At 44.8% G+C, this 20,624-nt stretch overlaps 1 protein-coding gene across 1 annotated transcript in view; it reads left to right on the forward strand.

The window, feature by feature from the left end:
* The first annotated feature begins 257 nt into the window (after nucleotides 1–257).
* ATP2C1 (ATPase secretory pathway Ca2+ transporting 1) overlaps nucleotides 258–20,624 on the forward strand; it is a 204,974-nt gene continuing 184,607 nt past the window's right edge. Inside the window, exon 1 of the mRNA XM_077491506.1 lies at nucleotides 258–480. Within this exon, the coding sequence (XP_077347632.1) occupies nucleotides 397–480 (84 nt within the window). The 5' untranslated portion in view covers nucleotides 258–396. The remainder of the gene's footprint in view (nucleotides 481–20,624) is intronic.

Genomic DNA, 20,624 nt, shown 5'->3' on the forward strand with positions numbered 1-20,624 from the left:
TTAATCATTTTGGGACCTTTTTTCTTGTCAAATTTGTTTATTGAATTTTATTTTGGGCCCTTTTTTATCTTTATTAAAGAAGCGAAGTTGCATTCCAGTTTCTCAGTAGCATTGTCTACTACACCTGCTTTGTAAAATAATCCAATTATTCCTTAACTTTAAACTCAGTAGGCGTGACAAAGTCTTCACTGTGAAATCCTAACTTGATTGTCTGGTTTTAAACTTACTTTAAAAACTACCCAGGCACAGAGACTGTTTAGCATGTGGTCGAGGAGCACAGTATTATATGAGCTAGGAAAATTGGATTAATATATATAGGTCACGACTGGGAATTTGCTTGATCTTATTACTTAACCAGAGGCTGCAATTACCGGTTCCAGCGTCAGGAATTCAACGATGCCAGCTTTCACCTACCTTATGCAGTACCCTTTTCGATGGAGCAAGCATTTATTATTCAGGGAAGAAGCTTCAGAAGAGAAGGTAACATCTTGAATGCATTGAATTATTTATTTTTTATTTATTATTGGAAGTATTTGTCTAAAAATCAGCCAGTGTGTGCTTTTATCTGTCTCCGGTGTTGAAATCACACAGGGGAACATTAACTTTGATTTCTGTAGTCATGGATGTGTGGGATCTATTATTATTAATATTATTATTATTATTATTATTATTTTTCAGACTTTATATAGTGCCAACAGTTTGCGCAGCGCTTTACAACATGAGTGCAGACAGTACACTTACAATACAATTCAATACAGAAGGAATCTAAATTGTTGTTGATCGACTTGTAAATGTTTTAACCACTTAAAGACCGTGCCTCTTTCTGAGATTTGTTGTTTACAAGTTAAAAACGTTTTTTTTGCTAGAAAATTACTTAGAACCCCCAAACATTATACATTTTTTTTCTAACACCCTAGAGAATAATGCTCAGTTTTCAGTGAGTTTCTGTGCTGAGCATTTCCTTACTATCACATCTGAGCAGCCCGTGTGACTATAGAGTCACACATGTGGGCAAATACACAGTGGTAAATAACAGTCCACTTCCTCTCTCCTCCATGCCCACTAACCAGCTAAACACAACGAGGTCAAGATATTACATGCAGATTAATGGTGGCTTCACCTCCCTGGTATTCTAAGACCTAGGCTGGAGGGGCGTGGCACAGCCTGTGACTGGCAGAAATCCACCCACACCATGTTATTTTCACGAATTAATAAAGATTTAATTTCAAATGTATATTTGTACAATTGACCATTTAAAACTGTTTATTGATATTATTTATGTATTTTTACTCTGCAAAGGCTGTTTTTTTTTTTGTTTTTGTTTTTTGACAAAGCAGCAGCACAGGACTAGAAGCTCCTCCTGCTTATGTTACCCTGCAGACAGGCTGGGAATGATCAGGGTCATCTGACAGCTGTTTATCCATGAGGAAAAGGGAATTTAAGCCCCATACACACTTATCAGAGTTTCTGCTGATGTTTTCCTTCAAAATCTAATAGTGTGTATGGGGCTTCAGATTTTTTTTTTAATTAAAATAATTACAGTGCCATCATCCATATACGAGAACAGAACGGATAATGTAAATTAAACAGGGTGTGTTTAATATCACTTTAAGCCTTTAGTTCATCTTTAATTTTTTTAACCTGCTGGGCTCTTTGTCTGCAAAGTCAATTTTATTCAAAAAGTGAACTTAGATTTAAGTAGGCTGAAATCCGCACAGATTCAAGAGCTCTGTCGCATTATTTTATATTGTACTTTAACAATGGAGATAAGTATTTCAGAAATTGTAATTGTATTTATAAACTCCCAATGAATGAAATAGTAAGATGAGCAGTGATGACTGTCATATTCAAAAAATATGTTATCTGATAGCAAGTGGCCTATCAAAGTTCTTGTATTTTTTATTTTTTATGTAGAGTGCTTAAATTCATATCTCCCGACATTTTGAGATGGGAATGAGGGACACCTACTAACAAACGTATGTAGGCATATGACACGCCCCCTGCCACACCCCATTAACTGGTTCTCGACTGGCGCACGCTGATGTAAGTCGGAAAAATTCCACGGACAAGCAAATGGGCGTACAGGTATGTCCCTTTAAATTTGCCGCCGGCCGGGACTTCCGTGAGACGATCGTGGGTATCCCCGCGGCGATCGAGTCTGCAGGACCCGCGACCTGACTCACGGAAGTCCCGGCCAGTGGCAAATTTAAAGGGACGTACCTATACACCCATTTGCCTGTCCATGCAATTCTTCCGACTTACATCAGCGTGCGCCGGTCCAGAACTGGTTAATGGGGTGTGGCAGAGGGCGTGTCATATGCCTACATTCGTTTGTTAGTAGGTGTCCCTCATTTACATCTCAAAATGTTGGGAGATATGAATTTAACCCAGCTGCCTAGTAACCGTGTCACTGATCTCTGCTCCCTGTGATTGGGAGCAGACATCAGTGAGGTGTCACATGTAGCTACACTCCCCCACAGTTCGAAACACGCCCCAGGACACACTTAATTCTTACCCTGCCCCCTAGTGGTTAACCCCTTTACTGCCAGTGTCATTTACACAGGAATCAGTGCAATTGTATAGCACTGATTGTTGTATAAATGACAATGGTCCCAAAAATGTGTCAAAAATGTCCGATGAGTCCGCCATAATGTTGCAGTGACAATAAAAATCACAGATTGCCACCATTACTAGTAAAAAAAAAAATATTAATAAAAATGCCATAAAACTATCCCCTATTTCAGAGATATGCAATTAGCGGACCTCCAGCTGTTGCAAAACTATAAGTCCCATCATGCCTCTGCCTCTGGGTGTCATGCTTGTGGCTGTCAGTCTTGCTATGCCTCATGGGACATGTAGTTCTGCAACAGCTGGAGGTCCGCTAAATGCATATCCCTGCCCTATTTTGTAAACGCTATAACTTTTGCGCAAACCAATCAATACACACTTATTGCGATTTTTTTTTTTTTTTACCAAAAATATGTAGAAGAATATGTATTGGCCTAAACTGAGGGAAAAAAAATTATATATTCTTGGGGGATATTTATTATAGCAAAATGTAAAAAATAATGCGTTCTTTTTAAAAAAATGTCACTCTTTTTTTGTTTAAAGCGCAAAAAAATCAAAACCGGAGAGATGATCAAATACCACCAAAAGAAAGCTCTATTTGTGGGAAAAAAATGATGTCAATTTTGTTTGGGAGCCACGTCGCACGACCACGTAATTTTTCAGTTAAAGTGACACAGTGCTGAATCGCAAAAAGTGCTCTGGTCAGGAAGGGGGTAAAATCTTTCGGGGCTGAATGGTTTAAAGGAGAATTAACCAAAAAAAAGGTTCATTAAATCTACAAGGACTTTTTTTTACCACTACTATTCCTTTATATTGGCTTTTAAAATGTACAAATGCAGCAATTTAGAATTTGGAAGAAAAGGTTTAGCGCTGGGGAACACTTTTTGAAAGATAAAAAGGGCATTTTAGATACAACTTTATGGATCAGACCAAAATGAGGGACAAATGAGGAGAAATGAGGCACAGAGGGACATTGCTTCAAATCAGGGACAGTCCCTCGAAATCAGGGACAGTTGAAAGCTATGGATAAATTAGGGGAAAACTACACTGCACAGCCACAATGTAATTGCAAGCAGAACTTGTTAACCAGTAGTCATTTGTGACTCTCAAAGCAAATATGGAAAATATGCAAAAAATGCCTTGTGACAAGTTGACCTTGCCCCTGGCCACTGACGAAAGAATCGCATCTACTGTTTCTGTTTATTTTTGGACGTTGCCTCTATACCACAATGTCTTTACACAGGGAATGAAATTCCTTCACAAAAGAGCAACTTGATTTGGTGTACCTCAGAGGCATAACTAGAACCTTTAGGGCCCCAATGCAAGAAACCGTGAAGGGCCCCCCTTTCCTCTGAGCCCGGTGGTGGAACGCCAGGGCCTGGCACGTGGGTGGCTGCATATAAAAGAACCAATTTCATCCCCCCCCCGCTTCTCCACCTCTCCCTCCTGCTGACATTCAGAGCCGGTTCACACAGGGGCGACTCAGATCCGACTTCAGGTCGCCCCTAGTCGCCTCAAGTCAGACAACATTTAAAAATCAATGTAAATGAATGAGAGCCATCTTAATGCACGCTACTGAAGTCGCTCCGACTTCAGAAGAGGTTCCTGTACTACTTCAATCCGACTTGTAGGCGACTGGTACCCATTGATTTCAATGGAGGTCGCCTCCAAGTCGGATCTCCGTCTATACGGAGGCGACTTTGACAGAATTATTAGCTCTGAAGGGGGAACTCCACACCAAATTTATGAAAAAAATTTGGTGTGGGTTCCCCCTCCGAGAGCATACCAGGCCCTTAGGTCTGGTATGGATTCCAAGGGGAACCCCCTACGCCGAAAAAACGGCGTGGGGGTCCCCCCCAGATCCATACCAGACCCTTAAACCGAGCACGCTACCCGGCCGGCCAGGAAAGGGGATGGGGACGAGCGAGTGGCCCCCCCTCCTGAGCCGTACCAGGCCGCGTGCCCTCGACATGGGGGGTGCCTGCGTGCGCCCCCCACCCCAAAGCACCTTGTCCCCATGTTGATGAGGGCAAGGGCCTCTTCCCGACAACCCTGGCCGTTGGTTGTCGGGGTCTGCGGGCGGGGGGCTTATCGGAATCCGGGAGCCCCCTTTAATAAGGGGGGCCCCCGGATACCGTCCCCCCCACCCTATGTGAATGAGTATGGGGTACAATGTACCCCTACCCATTCACCTGTGAAAAAAAGTAAAAAAAACACAACACAGGGTTAAAATAGTTTATTGCACAGCTCCGGGGGTCTTCCGTCTTCGGGGGTCTTCTCGCCGGACTCCTCCGCTATCTTCTGATAGCTCTTTTACTAGCGGAGGAGCCCGGCTTTCTTCTTCGGCGCCGCCCTCTTCTTCCAACTTCGGGGGTCTTGTCCCCCTCTTCGGTTCTTCTTGCCGGGCCACCGCTTCTTCTTCCAGCTCTTTTACTAGCGGTGGCCCAGTCTTTTGTCGTCGTCGTCGCCGCCGCCGCCTTCTGTTCTTTTTCTTCTTCTTCTTCTTCTGGAGATGTTGACTCGACGCTCTCTCCGGCCACAATGCCAGGGACGCAGTGCGCGGCGACTTATATAGGGACAAGGGGCGGGGTCACCAGTTGATGTCACATGGTGACCCCACCCCCTTACGATGTCACAGTCCCGGAGGATTTTTTTTACATGTTTCTTTTGCAAATGCATACCTCCCAACATTTTGAGATGGGAATGAGGGACACCTACTTACAAACGTATGTAGGCATAGGACACGCCCCACTGACACACCCCTTTAAAGGAGAATTAAATCCACAAGGACTTTTTTTTGCCACCCCTTTTCTTTATATTGGTTTTTAACACTTACAAATGCAGCAATTTTGCGTTTAGGTGAAAGGTTTAGCACTGAGAAACACTTTTGAAAGATTAAAAGTAAATTTTATATATAACTATATAGATCAGACTAAAATGAGGGACAAATGAGGAGGAAAGAGGGGCAGAGGGACATTGCTCCAAATCAGGGACAGTCCCTTGAAATCAGGGACAGTTGGGAGCTATACAAATGGTAATTTTGCAAGCGTTTGGCTTGTGGTTGCAGTGTGGTCCCACTCCCCCATTTACTTACATAAGAGGGTTTGAGTAGGCGGTGCTGCCTTTCAAACTTGGCATGTCTTGTTGAAATTGCAGCACAAAGTATCACAGCCATGGCAAAGTGTACTCTACCGACTGGCACCATGGGGGTTATTTACAAAAGGCAAATCCACTTTGCACTGCAAAAAAAAGAAAAATAGGAGAGCGCCACTCAGTTAAAAGTGCTTTAATTAGTAGTAGAACACAATAGTATCACTTACATGTATAATGCAAGGCTACACTTGAGAAAGGCATGTGCATGTGCCCCACGGACTTCGCACATGCTCTGAAAAGCGTTTTGTGTTACTCCTGCAGTCGCCGACGTCACACGCTGTATCCACGAGCCGCTCTGCATTTCTCTATGTGAGACATAGCCGGGCTCCCCCCCCTGGCGCCTTGTGGTTATTACAACAGGGAAGTATGAACTTTTGGACACACGCTTTTGACTACAGCTTTCTTTTCGTGTACATCTCCTTGCATTATACATGTAAGTGATACTATTATGTTCTACTACCAATTAAAGCACTTTTAACTGAATTGCGCTCTCCTATTTTACTTTTTTTCTGATGATTCTGAGTCGGCTTCACTCTGGAGAAGAGCAGCCTTCCGTGGCAGTGCATGCATCTATTGCCCATCTATCAAGCAAGAACCAGTGATTGGACATTTGTTACATCCCAAGTACTTTTAACTTTTTTCTGTTTGGACACTGGCCTTACAATTACTTCATATTTATGCCATTAATGGTTTTTCTCTTTTGTATTAATTTTATCAATTGTTCAATCCCTAATCATTTTATTCACATTGGTTTGCTGAGCGCCAACACCCCTTGTTGTTACTTTGCACTCCAAGGTCACTTGAAAGTGCACTTGGAAGTGCAGTCTCTATAAATCTAAGGGGTAGATCTGAAATGAGTGAAAGCTCTGCTGATTTTATCATCCAATCACGGGCGAGCTAAAATGCTGTTTTTTATTTTCCTTGCATGTCCCCCTCGGATCTACAGCGACTTTACTTCCAAGTGCACTTTCAGTGCAAAGTGGATTTTCCTTTTCGTAAATAACCCCCCATTTCTGCTTGTAGTGTGTTGCTGGAGGACAGTAAAAACACAGTTCAATCGGTTGTTTTTATCATGTAAAAGTAGCTAAAACTATATAAACTTGGCCTTGTGCACAGGGACAGGGTCATGCTGGGAAAGAACAGATCCTTAATCAGAACCGATGCCAGAAGGTTGCTTTTTGGTTACCAAATTTCAGGTACTAATTCTGGTTTAATAAATGATCTTATGGCAAGATCTCCAACAATCACGTAAAAGTTGTCAGTTGCCCAACCCCCTAGACTCCACTATATTGAAATATTAGTTTGGAACACGACCCTTTACAGAAAATAACCACATTTTTTTGCAGTTTTTAGCATTTCAAAACCTCAAGCAGTAAGTTCCCTGTATAGATATTATATTGTTTCCTGCTACTTCATACTAGAAATTGTCTCCAAGTTTTGTGTAATTTGGGAGCCTGCCAGTTCTGCAAATAAAAGCAGTGGCATTGCATTGAGGTTATCTAGACCTCTAGTAAAGCATCTGAGGTCGCTCATTATGTACACTGCAGCCCTGCTATGGATCTCAGCTCAAAACATACATGACTACATTTGAGAGCCAAATGTTCTACTAATGTTTACATGGTGCAAACCAACCAGAAATAACGTCTCACTGAGGTCATGCTATTATAGCTCTCAACTGTCCCTGATTTCGAGGGACTGTCCCTGATTTGGAGCAATGTCCCTCTTTCCCTCTTTCCCCCTCATCTGTCCCTCATTTTGGTCTGATCTATATAGTTGTATATAAAATGTACTCTTTAACTTTCAAAAAGTGTTTCCCGGTGCTAAACTTTTCATCAAATTATAAATTGCTGCATTTGTACATTTTAAAAGCCAATATAAAGGAATAGTAGTGGTTAAAAAAAAGTCCCTTGTGGATTTAATAAACTTTTTTTTTTTGGTTAATTCTCCTTTAAGGAGGCATGGCAGGGGGCGTGTCCTTTTCCTACATACATTTGTTAGTAGGTGTCCCTCATTCCCATCTCAAAATGTTGGGAGGTATGTGCTATGGATATTTTCTGTAGATTTTGTGTGCAAAATCTGTACTGTCACATAGACAAGACCTTTTCTGGCATATATAATGTGTATTATACTGCAATATTGTAAGTGCAAGGACATTCACCACCTCTATTTGTCCTGGTGATCATTATCTCCAGCACACAAAGCATCCTGGAAAGACCTGTTCAGAAAATATTGTTTGCACTGAAGCAGTAAAGCTGGCCATACATGGATCACAATTTGGCCTGTTCAGCAGGAACCTGTGCTGCCCAATATCCCAGCTGTGGGGCTGATCCTGGATTGTCCCTGGTTCACAGCCGGGGATGATCGGTGCAGCAGGAAGGACAGCTGTGAACACCGATCTCCCTGTATAGCTGACAGCCGCTTCTCCTTCTCTCCCTCCCGTGGCTGTCAGCTATACAGGGAGATCGGTGATCACAGCTCTCCCTCCTGCCACACTGATCATCCCCGACTGTTCCCTGTATCCTCCACCTCCAGCCCCCCTCTGCTCTTCTCCCCCTCTGCTCCCCCCCCCCGTTCTTCCACAACTCCCCTCCGTGTCCTTCACTCCCCCCTGTTCTTCTCCGGCTCCCTGTCCTCCTCCTCCGCCCCCTTCATCCACCGCAGCCAGCTTCCCTTCTCTCCTCTCCTGCCAGCTGTGGGGATCTGTCGGGATGGCAAGTGGAGGAAGGGACCGGTCATTTACCGGCCCCTTCCTTTTCTGAATTGGACACAGTGAGCGAGACCGCTTCTGTGAAAACTGAGCAGAGTAACCTGTGTGTTTACTCTGCTCAGTTTATGAATGGACAGGAGCCGCTGTCTTCTGTCCATTCATCTTCAATGCTGAGAAAGGGACTGGGGGAATCTGTGTACTCAGTCCCTTTTCCTGTCTCAAAGAGGAGATGTCAGGGGACACCATCACCGCCACATACTCTCCACCCCTTCCCCAGAAACAATGGAAAATAGGAAGAAGTTCTGGACAGCCTCACTCCAAAAATTGCCTTTTATTCCCCAGAAGCACTGTGAAAAAAATATAAAAAAAATGATTTAAAGTAAATAAGAAAATCATAAAAAAATTGAGAAAATAATAAAAAAACAAAAAACTACTGACATACTGCTGACACTGTCCACTACACACCCCTAATTATTGTGAAAAACAAAAAATAAAAAAGCAAATTGTAAAAAATAATTAAAAAAATACAATAAAAAAAAATATAATTAAAATAAAGGACTACTGACACTGTCCACTGCCCTACTGAGATCATCCTGCACATACTACTCACCGTTGTACACTCCACACTCCTCACATGCACATACTACCCACTGCCATACACTCCGCACTGTATATTCCTTATTTTACATTACTACATTCTTCACATGTAAGTCATCTCAGACTCTATTAAATCAGACCATTAAGCCACGCCCAACATTGAGCACGGCTTAAGCCACGCCCGCCTCCCTGAAATGTTTTTGCCGGTTGGGATTTCTGCTCTCAACCTCTATTTCCTCTACACAGCAGCTGCTGTAACAGGGCCACCTACAGACGTCTGTCTCTTCTGCATTACAAATCCTTTCTGTTTTTGAAATCTGGGCTAAGTTCTGATTTAACCCCAGAAACTGGCACTGCAAAGCAAGAGTGATTGCCAGCAAACCACATTCCACTCTATTTGTCATATGCCATCCTTATACAAAAATCAACTGATTTGTAAATATATTTTTTAGGTTACAGAGTTAACATCATGGCTATGAAATAGTATCCACTCTGAAAAAGCAATCTTATTAAATAGAATCCGGCTCACATCCTAGTTTCAGGGACAAAACAAGTCCATGCAATAACTGATCACAGTAGTTGGTCGTACTTCTCAAAACTTAGCGCAGGTTGTCATGGTGAATATAATTCCCAGTAAGTAAACCAACAGCGGAACACAAGTTAGCTAATAATCAGTCTCAGGACTGACCTCTTACTTTATTTATGGGAAACCAAGTTGCCCTATATGTCCTTGTACTCAGGGGTCAAGTCCTGGGGAAAAAGTGTGGGAATTCCCTTCCAAGATCCATTCCCCCATCAAAAAAAAAAAAAAAGGATACGCTCATATGCATATATATTTCACAGAAAATACAGTGCAGCATTTATTGTAAAGTCCAGTTTACAAAAACAAAGTTAACTTGTCAAACTAACAGAATAGTCCCCACAAGAACGGAGGGGGACAGCAGAATGGAGGGGGACACAGAGGAAAACTGGAGGGGGACAGCAGCAGAACGGAGGGGGAGTGGGGGACAGCAGCAGAATGGAGGGGGAGTTGGGGAGACAGCAGTAAAACGGAGGGGGAATGGGGGACAGCAGCAGAACCGAGGGGGAGTGGGGGACATCAGCAGAATGGAGGGGGAGTGGGGGACAGCAGCAGAATGGAGGGCAAGTGGGGGACATCAGCAGAATGGAGGGGGAGTGGGGGACAGAAGCAGAACGGAGGGGGAGTGGGGGAGACAGCAGTAGAATGGAGGGGGAGTGGGGGAGACAGCAGTAGAATGGAGGGGGAGTGGGGGAGACAGCAGTAGAATGGAGGGGGAGTGGGGGAGACAGCAGCAGAATGGAGGGGGAGTGGGGGAGACAGCAGCAGAACGGAGGGGGAGTGGGGGAGACAGCAGTAAAACGTGGGGGGAAAGGGGGACAGCAGCAGAACGGAGGGCGAGTGGGGGACATCAGCAGAATGGAGGGCGAGTGGGAGACAGCAGCAGAACGGAGGGCGAGTGGGGGACATCAGCAGAATGGAGGGGGAGTGGGGGACAGAAGCAGAACGGAGGGGGAGTGGGGGAGACAGCAGTAGAATGGAGGGGGAGTGGGGGAGACAGCAGTAGAATGGAGGGGGAGTGGGGGAGACAGCAGTAGAATGGAGGGGGAGTGGGGGAGACAGCAGTAGAATGGAGGGGGAGTGGGGGAGACAGCAGCAGAACGGAGGGGGAGTGGGGGGGACAGCAGTAAAACGTACGGGGAATGGGGGACAGCAGCAGAACGGAGGGCGAGTGGGGGAGACAGCAGCAGAACGGAGGGGGTGTGGGGGAGACAGCAGCAGAACGGAGGGGGAGTGGGGGAGACAGCAGCAGAACGGAGGGGGTGTGGGGGAGACAGCAGCAGAACGAAGGGGGGTGGGGGAGACAGCAGCAGAATGGAGGGGGGGTGGGGGAGACAGCAGCAGAACGGAAGGGGAGTGGGGGAGACAGCAGCAGAATGGAGGGGAAGTGGGGGAGACAGCAGCAGAACGGAGGGGGAGTGGGGGAGACAGCAGCAGAACGGAGGGGGAGTGGGGGAGACAACAGCAGAACGGAGGGGGAGTGGGGGAGACAGCAGCAGAACGGAAGGGGAGTGGGGGAGACAGCAGCAGAATGGAGGGGGAGTGGGGGAGACAGCAGTAGAACGGTGGGGGAGTGGGAGAGACAGCAGTAGAACAGAGGGGGAGTGGGGGACAGCAGTAGAACGGAGAGGGAGTGGGGGACACAGCAGCAGAATGGAGGGGGAGTGGGGGACAGCAGCAGAATGGAGCGGGAGCATGCTCACTGTAACTAACAAAGTGTGTGTAACACACTAACCTGGAAGTTTGTCAATGGCTCTGGCGGGCGGCAAACTCATGGCGGACCTTGTGGGTGGGAGGACTCGGAGGCTCAGCTCAGGAGAGGAGAAGTTGAACTGGAGAAGTCTGGGAGCTCAGAGTTGGGCTGCACTGCTGGCAATGTGCTACAGCGGCTGCGGGAGTAGTCGGCGAAGGCCCTGGGACTGTCTGGCACTGACTGGGCAGTGGGCACAGGCTGGATCCTTGCCAGCAGTAAGTGTGGTTCTGTCTGGTGTTGTGTCTGTGACTGGGCTGCTCTCTCTCTGAGGCGCTGCTCATCCTAGCAACCAGTTACTCAGACATTTGCAGGATGCGGCTTCTAACGGGAACTGAGTTCCTGTTGTGGAAAAAGTACAGGAACTCTGTTCTAATGCGTTCCGGCAGGACTTGAGCCCTGCTTGTACTTGATGTCTATTTGGTTTAGGTTTAATCAGTGGCGGCTGGTGCCCAAAATGTTTTTTTTTGGGGGGGGGGGGGGGGCGCAAGCAAACCTAAAAAAAACCCACAGTTGCAGCCTCACTGTACCATCAATCGTAGCCATTGTGCCCTTCAATTGCCGCCACAGTGCCATCAAATGCAGCCATGTGCCCATCAAATGCAGCCACTGTGCCCCATAAAATTCAGCCACTGTGCCCATTAATTGCCGCCACTGTACTCATCAAACACAGCCACTGTGCAATTAAACGCAGCTACTGTGCCCATCAATTGCCACCACTGTGCCATCAAACTCCATCCAATCACAGCGCCTGTTGTTTCAGCGAATCAGGTGCCGGGTAATAGCTCTGACCACCTGATTGGCAGAGAGGTGGTTTAGTATTACGAAAGTGAATATTCTTTCACTTTTCTAACACAGCTAAGTGACCTGCGAGCGCCCAACATGGCGCTCGCAGGTCAGCTTTTTTGATGCCTATTAGAGCCTATGGCTCTAATCAGGTGATTCAAAACCACCCCCTGCTGCTGTAATTCAGGTGGCTCCCGTGAGCCCTTAATGCACGGGCTGCCACTGGGTTTAATTCATTTTCAGTCAATTGATTGCACTTTTTTTTTAATTCATAGTAAAGTGAGGCCCCTGATTTCAGTTCCTTTGTACTTGGGGAGGTTTATGGGTGCATGAAAAAAGGGAATGTATTTGTGTTTTTTGATTTTGCAAAGACACATCCCATGAGATTAGTAGAGTTTATTTTGAAGCACGTTTTAGATCATTTCCAATGCAGTAAAAAAGAGGAAGATCTTGTCAGTTTCTTTTTATGTCCTCATTGGAGAGATTTCTTCATCTGTTTCTGTGGTGAGTGAGACAGAAAGCGAAGGGCAAGCTGGCCAGCGAGAAGACACAAGGCCTCTTTTTTGGATGATCGGGGTTAGGTGGAGGGGTTAGAATCTTTTCCAGCTTTTTAATGCTGTGTATATCCCTATCTGGGAGCTTTGCCTCGTTTCCTGTGAGGTCACTGGGGCAGGAAGAGAGCAAAAATATTCCCGCTGAGGAAACAGGGAGCAATTAAAAATTCAACCAATGTTCTAAACCTTTCTCAGACCCTCTATATTCTGACTGTGATTGTTGTGAAGCGAGTTATCCCTTGTGAGACCTCTATGCCTGGCCTGTATAAGATATAATCACTGAGGACAATCCTCATCAGATAGCTTGAACTCACCAAATACTGATTCCATCCACAAATGTGCTTTTATTCTGAACATCAGGTTACAGCAGATGACAGGATATAAACTGATGAATAGGTCTAGTATTTATGAGTTCAAAAGATGATATTGTCTGTAGCTTACAATACAGAATACATGTGCCCTGCTACATGTGGTTTGTTAGCTGCATCCATGACACAGGAAGTACAATCACAGGAAAAAGGAAGTGTGTCATAACATAAGGGAAAAAGAACATATGAAAACAAGTGCATTACCACTGGCAGCATGTGAACTAAACATAAACGTCCATAGAAAATAGTTAAGAAAAAAGTCTATATAAATTCTAAGCCTGTTGGGGCAGCACACTTCAGTTTTGACTGAAGGTCTACCTAAAGATACCCTGTTGCCAACCTACAAAATAGTTAAAAGCACAGAAAAACAGAGTATTTTGAATGCTTATTTGCAGTGTGTTTTTCCTTAACATTGTTTTATTCGCTTTTATGTCCCTTTGAATTTGCTGGAAAATGTGACTACTCCAGGAAGAGTCAATTTCCTAGAACAGCCCCCTCCATCCTAGTATAACCCCCTCCCCTCCCTCTTAGCATTGCCTTAGCCCTCCCCTCTTCTGGGAGTGTGCAATTCAAGTGATTGTAAAGTCTCTTTTTTTTCAAGAAAAATAACAAACATGTTATATTTACCTGCTTTGTGCAGTAGATTTGCACAGAGCAGCCCAGATCCTCCTCTTTTTGGGTCCCTCTTCTGTGATCCTGGCCCCTCCCTCCTGTTGAGTGCCCCTCACAGCAAGCAGCTTGCTATAGGGGCACCCGAGCTGAGTCACAGCTCCCTTTGTCCATTCAGACACAAACCTGTGGCCCGACCCCACCCCCTCTCTCTCCTGATTGGCTGACTGACTTTGACAGCAATGGGAGCCAATGGCACCACTGCTGTGTCTCAGCCAATCAGGAAGGAGAGTCTCAGACAGCCGAGACATTCGTGGACATCGCTGGACAGAGATGGGGCTCAGGTAAGTATTAGGGGGTGCTGCACACAGAAGGTTTTTTATTTTAATGCATAGAATGCCTTTACAATTTCTTTAATGTTTCTGCTGGCCTAGCTCCTCTGACCCTTGATCTTTTATGTAACTGCTAGAGGAGGAGCAAAGGTGAATACTATAGAGTGACAAATGAGTGACAATGCTGGGGCTACTTTGTATGAACAGACGATCTGTCACTTCTCCCTCAGAGAACCGGGATCTCTGTGTTTACACACAGAGATCCCGGTTCTCGCGGTGTTACCAGCGATCGCAGGAGCCTGGCGGTCATTGAGACAGCCAGGCACTCGCATCGGCTCCGGGGGCAAGCTGCGTGCACGCCCTTAGTGGCCACTAGAGGGAGCAACATAACATAACGGCGATTAGCCCAGCCGAGCCATGTTGCCGCAGTACAACTGTGGCAGCTGGTCAGCAAGCGGTTAATTGAAGCTGATTGGCTGCCATGCACAGCTGCTCCAGATTCTGAGGTCTCCAAGTTTAGTAAATCTCCCCCAATTTTTTTTTAATGGTGCCTGTGCTACGTGAGGAACGCATTCTTTGTTCTTGTTCTTTAAGCAGCAGGGCAGTCGCTCAGCACACGACCCGGAAACTAGAGGCGGACACTGTAATAGCAATGACTACTACAGTGATTTCCACCTTCCACAGAGATCTTCCAGGTATGGATCATACATGTTTACAAGCTGGACTTCATACCTGGAATTCTGCTTTATTGTAAACCTGTATCTAAGGATGGATTTGTCAGCCTGGAATTGATGCAGACACCAAACATAATATTCTGATCTAGCTAGCTAGCTTATCACTGCACTGCATAAATGTATGCATGGCAAGCTTGGCCAAAAAAGTCACATTTATGCAGTGAAAAACAGGTGAAGGAGAGCGGTACAGCATGATCACCATTCTATCCTGAACATGTGTGTTATTGTGTCTTATCCATATGGAGGAATTGAGGAAGTCCTAAAGATGAACACAGGTTCATGCTATACTTAGAACCACCAACAGGTGGCAGTAGGGGATTGTGTTCACATCTAAAACTGCAGTATATAAACACAGTTTTATATATATATATATATATATATATATATATATATATATATATATATATATATATATATATATATATATATATATATATATATATATATATATATATATATATATATATACATATATATACATATACATACATACACACAAGAGGTGTTCACGTCAAACCAGGACATTTGAATTTATATAACAAAAGAACGCATTTTAAAGAGTGGAAACTGCATTTATTTTTCCACATATACCCCTGCTACATTTATAAACTTATCCCCGTGTTTAACTAATGCCTGGAAAGCTGCGGCATAGAAATATTTTTCAGTAGGCCTAAACCATCCTAGGACAGCCTGCTTCACTTCGTCATCAGTGCTAAAATTCTGACCTCCAAGGCCCATCCATTAGGGTCATTTTAGACCCCCCATTCACGGCCACCCCGTCTATCAGGATACATGAATTCCAATGAGGGGGATTTTGGGGGTGGTTTTCTTAAGCACCTGCTGAGAGCCAGAGGCTCTAAAAGGTTTCAGAATAGGATGGGCTCGGGGCGCATAGCATTGTGTTACGAGCCCACAGGGGTGTGTTACAATATGACGGTGGAGACCGCGGAGAGCAAGGGTAGCTGCCGCCGCCATGATGCCCACAGAGTGAGCAGGGGAAGGGGATGCTCTAATTACCACCGGCCGCCAAGGAACTCTCTAAGGGGTCCAAGCAGGTAGAAATCACTCAGAGCGAGGTCCAGGCTGTAAGGGGGATGTGGCAATACCTCCCAGCTGAGTTGCCCAGGAAATTATATATATATATATATATATATTTATATATACACTGTGTGTGAAGTTTTTCATTTCTTTATACAGCAAACTGCAAAAACAAAACAATTTTAATTTGAAAAGTGCCCTTGTCCCAATAGGGGAGGGTTGGACCACTGTAATGCCTTATACACACGGTTGCACATTCCGGCAACAAAATCTGTGTGATTTTTCTCCCATTCATTTTGTGTTGCATCCACACGGTCGGACAAAGTTGTCAGAAAATCCGATTGTTTGGAATGTGATGACGCTCGTTCTTTATGACGGGACTACGTAGAGGCTAGTAGCCAATAGCTTTGGTCTCGTAATTTGATCTGAGCATGTGTGGCACTTTGTCCGATTGGAATTCTCTACAAACGATCAGAAAAAGTCAGATCAGATTTTTTTGTCGGAAAATGTAAGATCCTGCTCTCAAATTTTTTCCATCTGAATTTCCGATGGAAAAAGTCAGAGCCCACACACGATCGGATTTTCCGACAATATAATCCGGTCGAACCTTTTCCGTCGTAATTTCGGACCGTGTGTACAGGGCATTAGATCATTTTTGGTTACTGAAAGGTAAAATTAGATCAACCATGAATCTTGTCAGTGCGTTCATATAGTGTAATTACATAGTTAGTCAGGTTAAAAAAAAGACACAAGTCTATCTATTTGAACCAATAAAAAAAAAGAAACACATACAATCCCATATACACAATCCTTCACCCACAGTTGATCCAGAGGAATGTAGTGAAGAAATTCCAGATAACAGCACTCCAATGCAATAATCTTTATTGGTATAAAAGACAGTCCATACAGCATAGGAGGCACAAGCAACATCTGTAGCTAATGCGTTTCACATCCTTGCTGGTGCTTAATCATAACTTGATCCAGAGGAAGGCGAAAAACCCCAGCAAAGCATGATCCAATTTGCTACAGCAGGGGAAAAAAAATCCTTCCTGATCCCCCCAAGAGGCAATCGGATTTTTCCTGAATCAACTTTACCTATAAATGTTAGTACCCAGTTATTTCCGATTTTGGGCTCCATGGTAATAATAACCTATTGGGGACAACAAATAATATGGGTCAATGTTGATGGTTTGTGTATCCAAGTTGCCCATACTTTTGCAAATGTGTTTGTACATTCTCTACGAGTGTACAATGTAAGATATAGTGTCAGGTTACTGTTTGCCAAGCTTGGAGGAATCTCTTGTTTCCACCTAAAGGCTACGGCCTTCCTTGCATAAGCGAGCTGAAGAGTGTACGTCATTACAGGATATAGTAGTGTTGTAGGGTTGGCAGGAGAAACCACTGAGCTCTGCAAGGGACCAGGATGTCGGCACTACTGGAAGTGTCGGTTTCTGAAGAAAATTTTAGGCAATGATTCCCCACGATCAGAGTGGAATTCAGCATTGTGGTCAGTAAGAACAGTAAGTATCCACTTTCTTTTTTTGTAGGGACATGTTCAGTTCACACTATATTTATTAGTTACCATAAACTAAACAAAAAATAGGTAGTGAAATCTGACCAATATATAATCGCTTCCACACTGGTACAATCCATATACATTAAATCCCAACAAAATTTGCAACTCACAACAGATTTTAAAGTGATTGTAAACCCTTGTTTTTTTTTTAATAACAAACATGTCATACTTACCTCCACTGTGCAGTTTGTTTTGCACGAGTGGCCTCGATCCTCAGCTTCTGGGGTCCCCCAGTGGCGCTATCAGCTCCTCCCCGCATTGTATAACCCCCTAGGAGAAGCTCTCTCCTGGGGGGGGGGGGGGGGTTACCTTGCGGGCATGCTCCCAAGTCCAGCATTTGCGTCCATAGACGCAAAATGTCAGACTCGGCCCTGCCCCCCTGTGCCCCTGCGTTATTGGATTTGATTGACAGCAGCGGGAGCCAATGGCTGTGCTGCTATCAATCTATGCTAACAAGAGCCGAGAATCCTGGGCAGAGAGGGTGAGTGCGCCTCTGCCGAGAGAACAAATGGGCTCAGATGAGTAAAACTGTCAATGTCAGAAGTTTTTTCACCTTAATGCATAGGATTAAGGATGAGCCGAACACCCACCTGCGAACAGACCTAAACTTCGTGTGAACTTTAGAACCCTATTAAAGTCTATGGGACTCGAACGTTCAAAATTAAAAGTGCTAATTTTAAAGGCTAATATTCAAGTTATTGTCATAAAAAGTGTTTGGGGACCTGGGTCCTGCCCCAGGGGACATGTATCAATGCAAAAAAAAGTTTTAAAAATGGCTGTTTTTTCGGGAGCAGTGATTTTAATAATGCTTAACGTGAAACAATAAAATTGTAATATTCCTTTAAATTTCATACCTGGGGGGTGCCTATAGTATGCCTGTGAAAGGGCACATGTTTCCCGTGCTTAGAACTGTCTCTGCACAAAGTGTAATTTCTGCAGGGAAAAAAAAGTCATTTAAAATCACTCACGGCTATAATGAATTGTCAGCTCCCCGTAATACAGAGAACAGTCATTGAAAGTCATCAATAAAAATAAAAAAAAGCGTGGGGTTCCCCCAAATTCAATTACCAGGCCCTTCAGGTCTGGTATGGATATTAAGGGGAACCTTGCGTCAAATTTTTTTTTTTAAATGACGTAGGGATCCCCCCCAAATATCCATACCAGACCTGAGGACACCCTCTGTCGGTAAAGAGAACTAAATGAGGTTCCGAGATCATCAATGCTTGGATTTCTGATGTAATTTCAATAAGGAAAGTCAGCTTTAAAGTCAAGTCCCATAGAGAGATTTCTACAGATGGATTAAAGGGAGGTGAAGCTAGAGCATGGAGAACTGCTGATAAATCCCAAGATGGAAAGACTGGTTTCCTGGGAGGTTTGATCTTCAGATAAGCCCTCAAGAACTGGATTACTAATGGATAAAAAGCCCACTTCGTATCCGTTTTGGCTGATAGGGCAGACACTTGAACTTTGAGTGTACTTAGACTCAGGCCTTTGTTGACCCCTGATTGGAGAAACTCCAGAATATGAGCAGGCTCCGGAGAAATGCCATTCTGCTGAGCCATGGAGCAGAATCTTTCCCAAACTCTAAAATAAATGGCATTGGTCGTAACTTTCCTGGCTTGCATCAGAGTTGATATGACCTCTTGAGAGCAACCCTGGGCTCTCAGCCTAGCCCTCTCAATCTCCAGGCCATCAGGTGCAACCTCTCCGGTGCTGGATGCAGGAACTGACCTTGGGACAAAAGATACGGAATTACCCGAAGAGGAATAGGAGGTTGCAGGCTGAGTTGCAGAAGTGTGGTAACCCAACGCCCTCCTCGGCCATAGTGGAATAATTGCGATTACCGTCGCTGAGGATCTTCGGAGTCTGGACAGAAACCTTGCAATTAACGGGGTTGGAGGAAAAATATATCCCAGCCTGAAGTTCCATGGGTGACTCAGACAATCCACCCCCTCTGCCGATGGGAACGACCCTCTTGATAGGAACCTGAGGCATTTGGTATTTGCTGGAGGGGCTGCTAGGTCTATCTCTGGCATCCCCCAGACCTCCGTCAGAAGAGAGAAGGTTAGAGGGTTCAGGGACCAATTGTTGGATAAAGTTTCTCGACTTAGGTAGTCGGCTAATATGTTTTGCGTTGCTGGAACATACACCACTTTTAAACTCGAAAGATGAATCTGGGCCCATTCTAAAATGGGCCGAACCTCCTCCATCAAAGTGACACTCCTGGTACCTCCTTGCTTCTGAATATAGGACACTGCCACTTTGTTGTCTATGCAGATAACCACATTCTTGCCTCTCAGGAGTGGTGCAAAAGCTCTCAAGGCGTGGAAAGCTGCTCTGAGCTGCAGAATGTTTGAGACTAGGCCTAACACCTGAAAATGCCACTGTCCCTGGGCTGCCTGATCCTGAAAATGGGCTCCCCAACCCATCTGGCAGGCATCTGAAGTGACTATTTCTGGATCCGGAGGGACTATTGGTATGTATCTCCCGAGATTGCTGTGGTGTGTCCACCACCATATCGACTGCTTCACCGATCTGGAGATAAAGATGATCTGATGCATCGATACTCCATCCCACTGCCTGAGAAATGAGTTCTGGAGAGTTCTCATGTGCCACTGTGACCACTGTATCATAGGTATGGTTGCTGACATGGACCCCAGCACACTCAGGCAGGCTCTGGCTGGCAACTGATTTGTTGACAACAGTCTCTGCATTTTCCGTATTAGAGGCTTGACCTTCTCCTGCGGAAGCTGTATCCTGTTCAACCTGGTGTCTAGATCTTCCCCCAGAAAGACCATTTTCTGTGTAGATTGTAAACTGCTCTTCCTCCAGTTGATTATCCACCCAAACTTCTGAAGTGTCGCAAGGAGAATCTCTCGGTGGAGAATCAGAGATTCCTGATCCTCTGCTAACAGCAGGATGTCCTCCAGATAGTGGGGAACTCGTAATCCTTTCTCGCTGAGAAAAGCCACTAGTGGCAACAGAACTTTGGTAAATGTCCTGGGAGCCGAGGAGATGCCGAACGGAAAACACCGGAACTGCAAATTGTGCTGTTTTATAGTGAATCGCAGAAACTTTTGAAAAACCGGGTGAACTGGAACATGAAGATAAGCGTCCAACAAATCTATAGAAAACATCCAGTCGTCTAGATTTATTGCTAGGAGAAGGGACTGTAAACTTTCCATTTTGAAGGATTCCACTTTGATGCCTCTGTTGAGTCTCTTGAGGTCCAGCATGGGTCGCAAGTCGCCCGTCTTCCTTTTCACCAAAAA

The sequence above is a fragment of the Lithobates pipiens genome, unplaced genomic scaffold (genome assembly GCF_037356315.1).
Source record: "Lithobates pipiens isolate NorthernLeopardFrog02 unplaced genomic scaffold, aLitPip1_a1.2 Scaffold_19, whole genome shotgun sequence".
Lineage (NCBI taxonomy): Eukaryota > Metazoa > Chordata > Amphibia > Anura > Ranidae > Lithobates > Lithobates pipiens.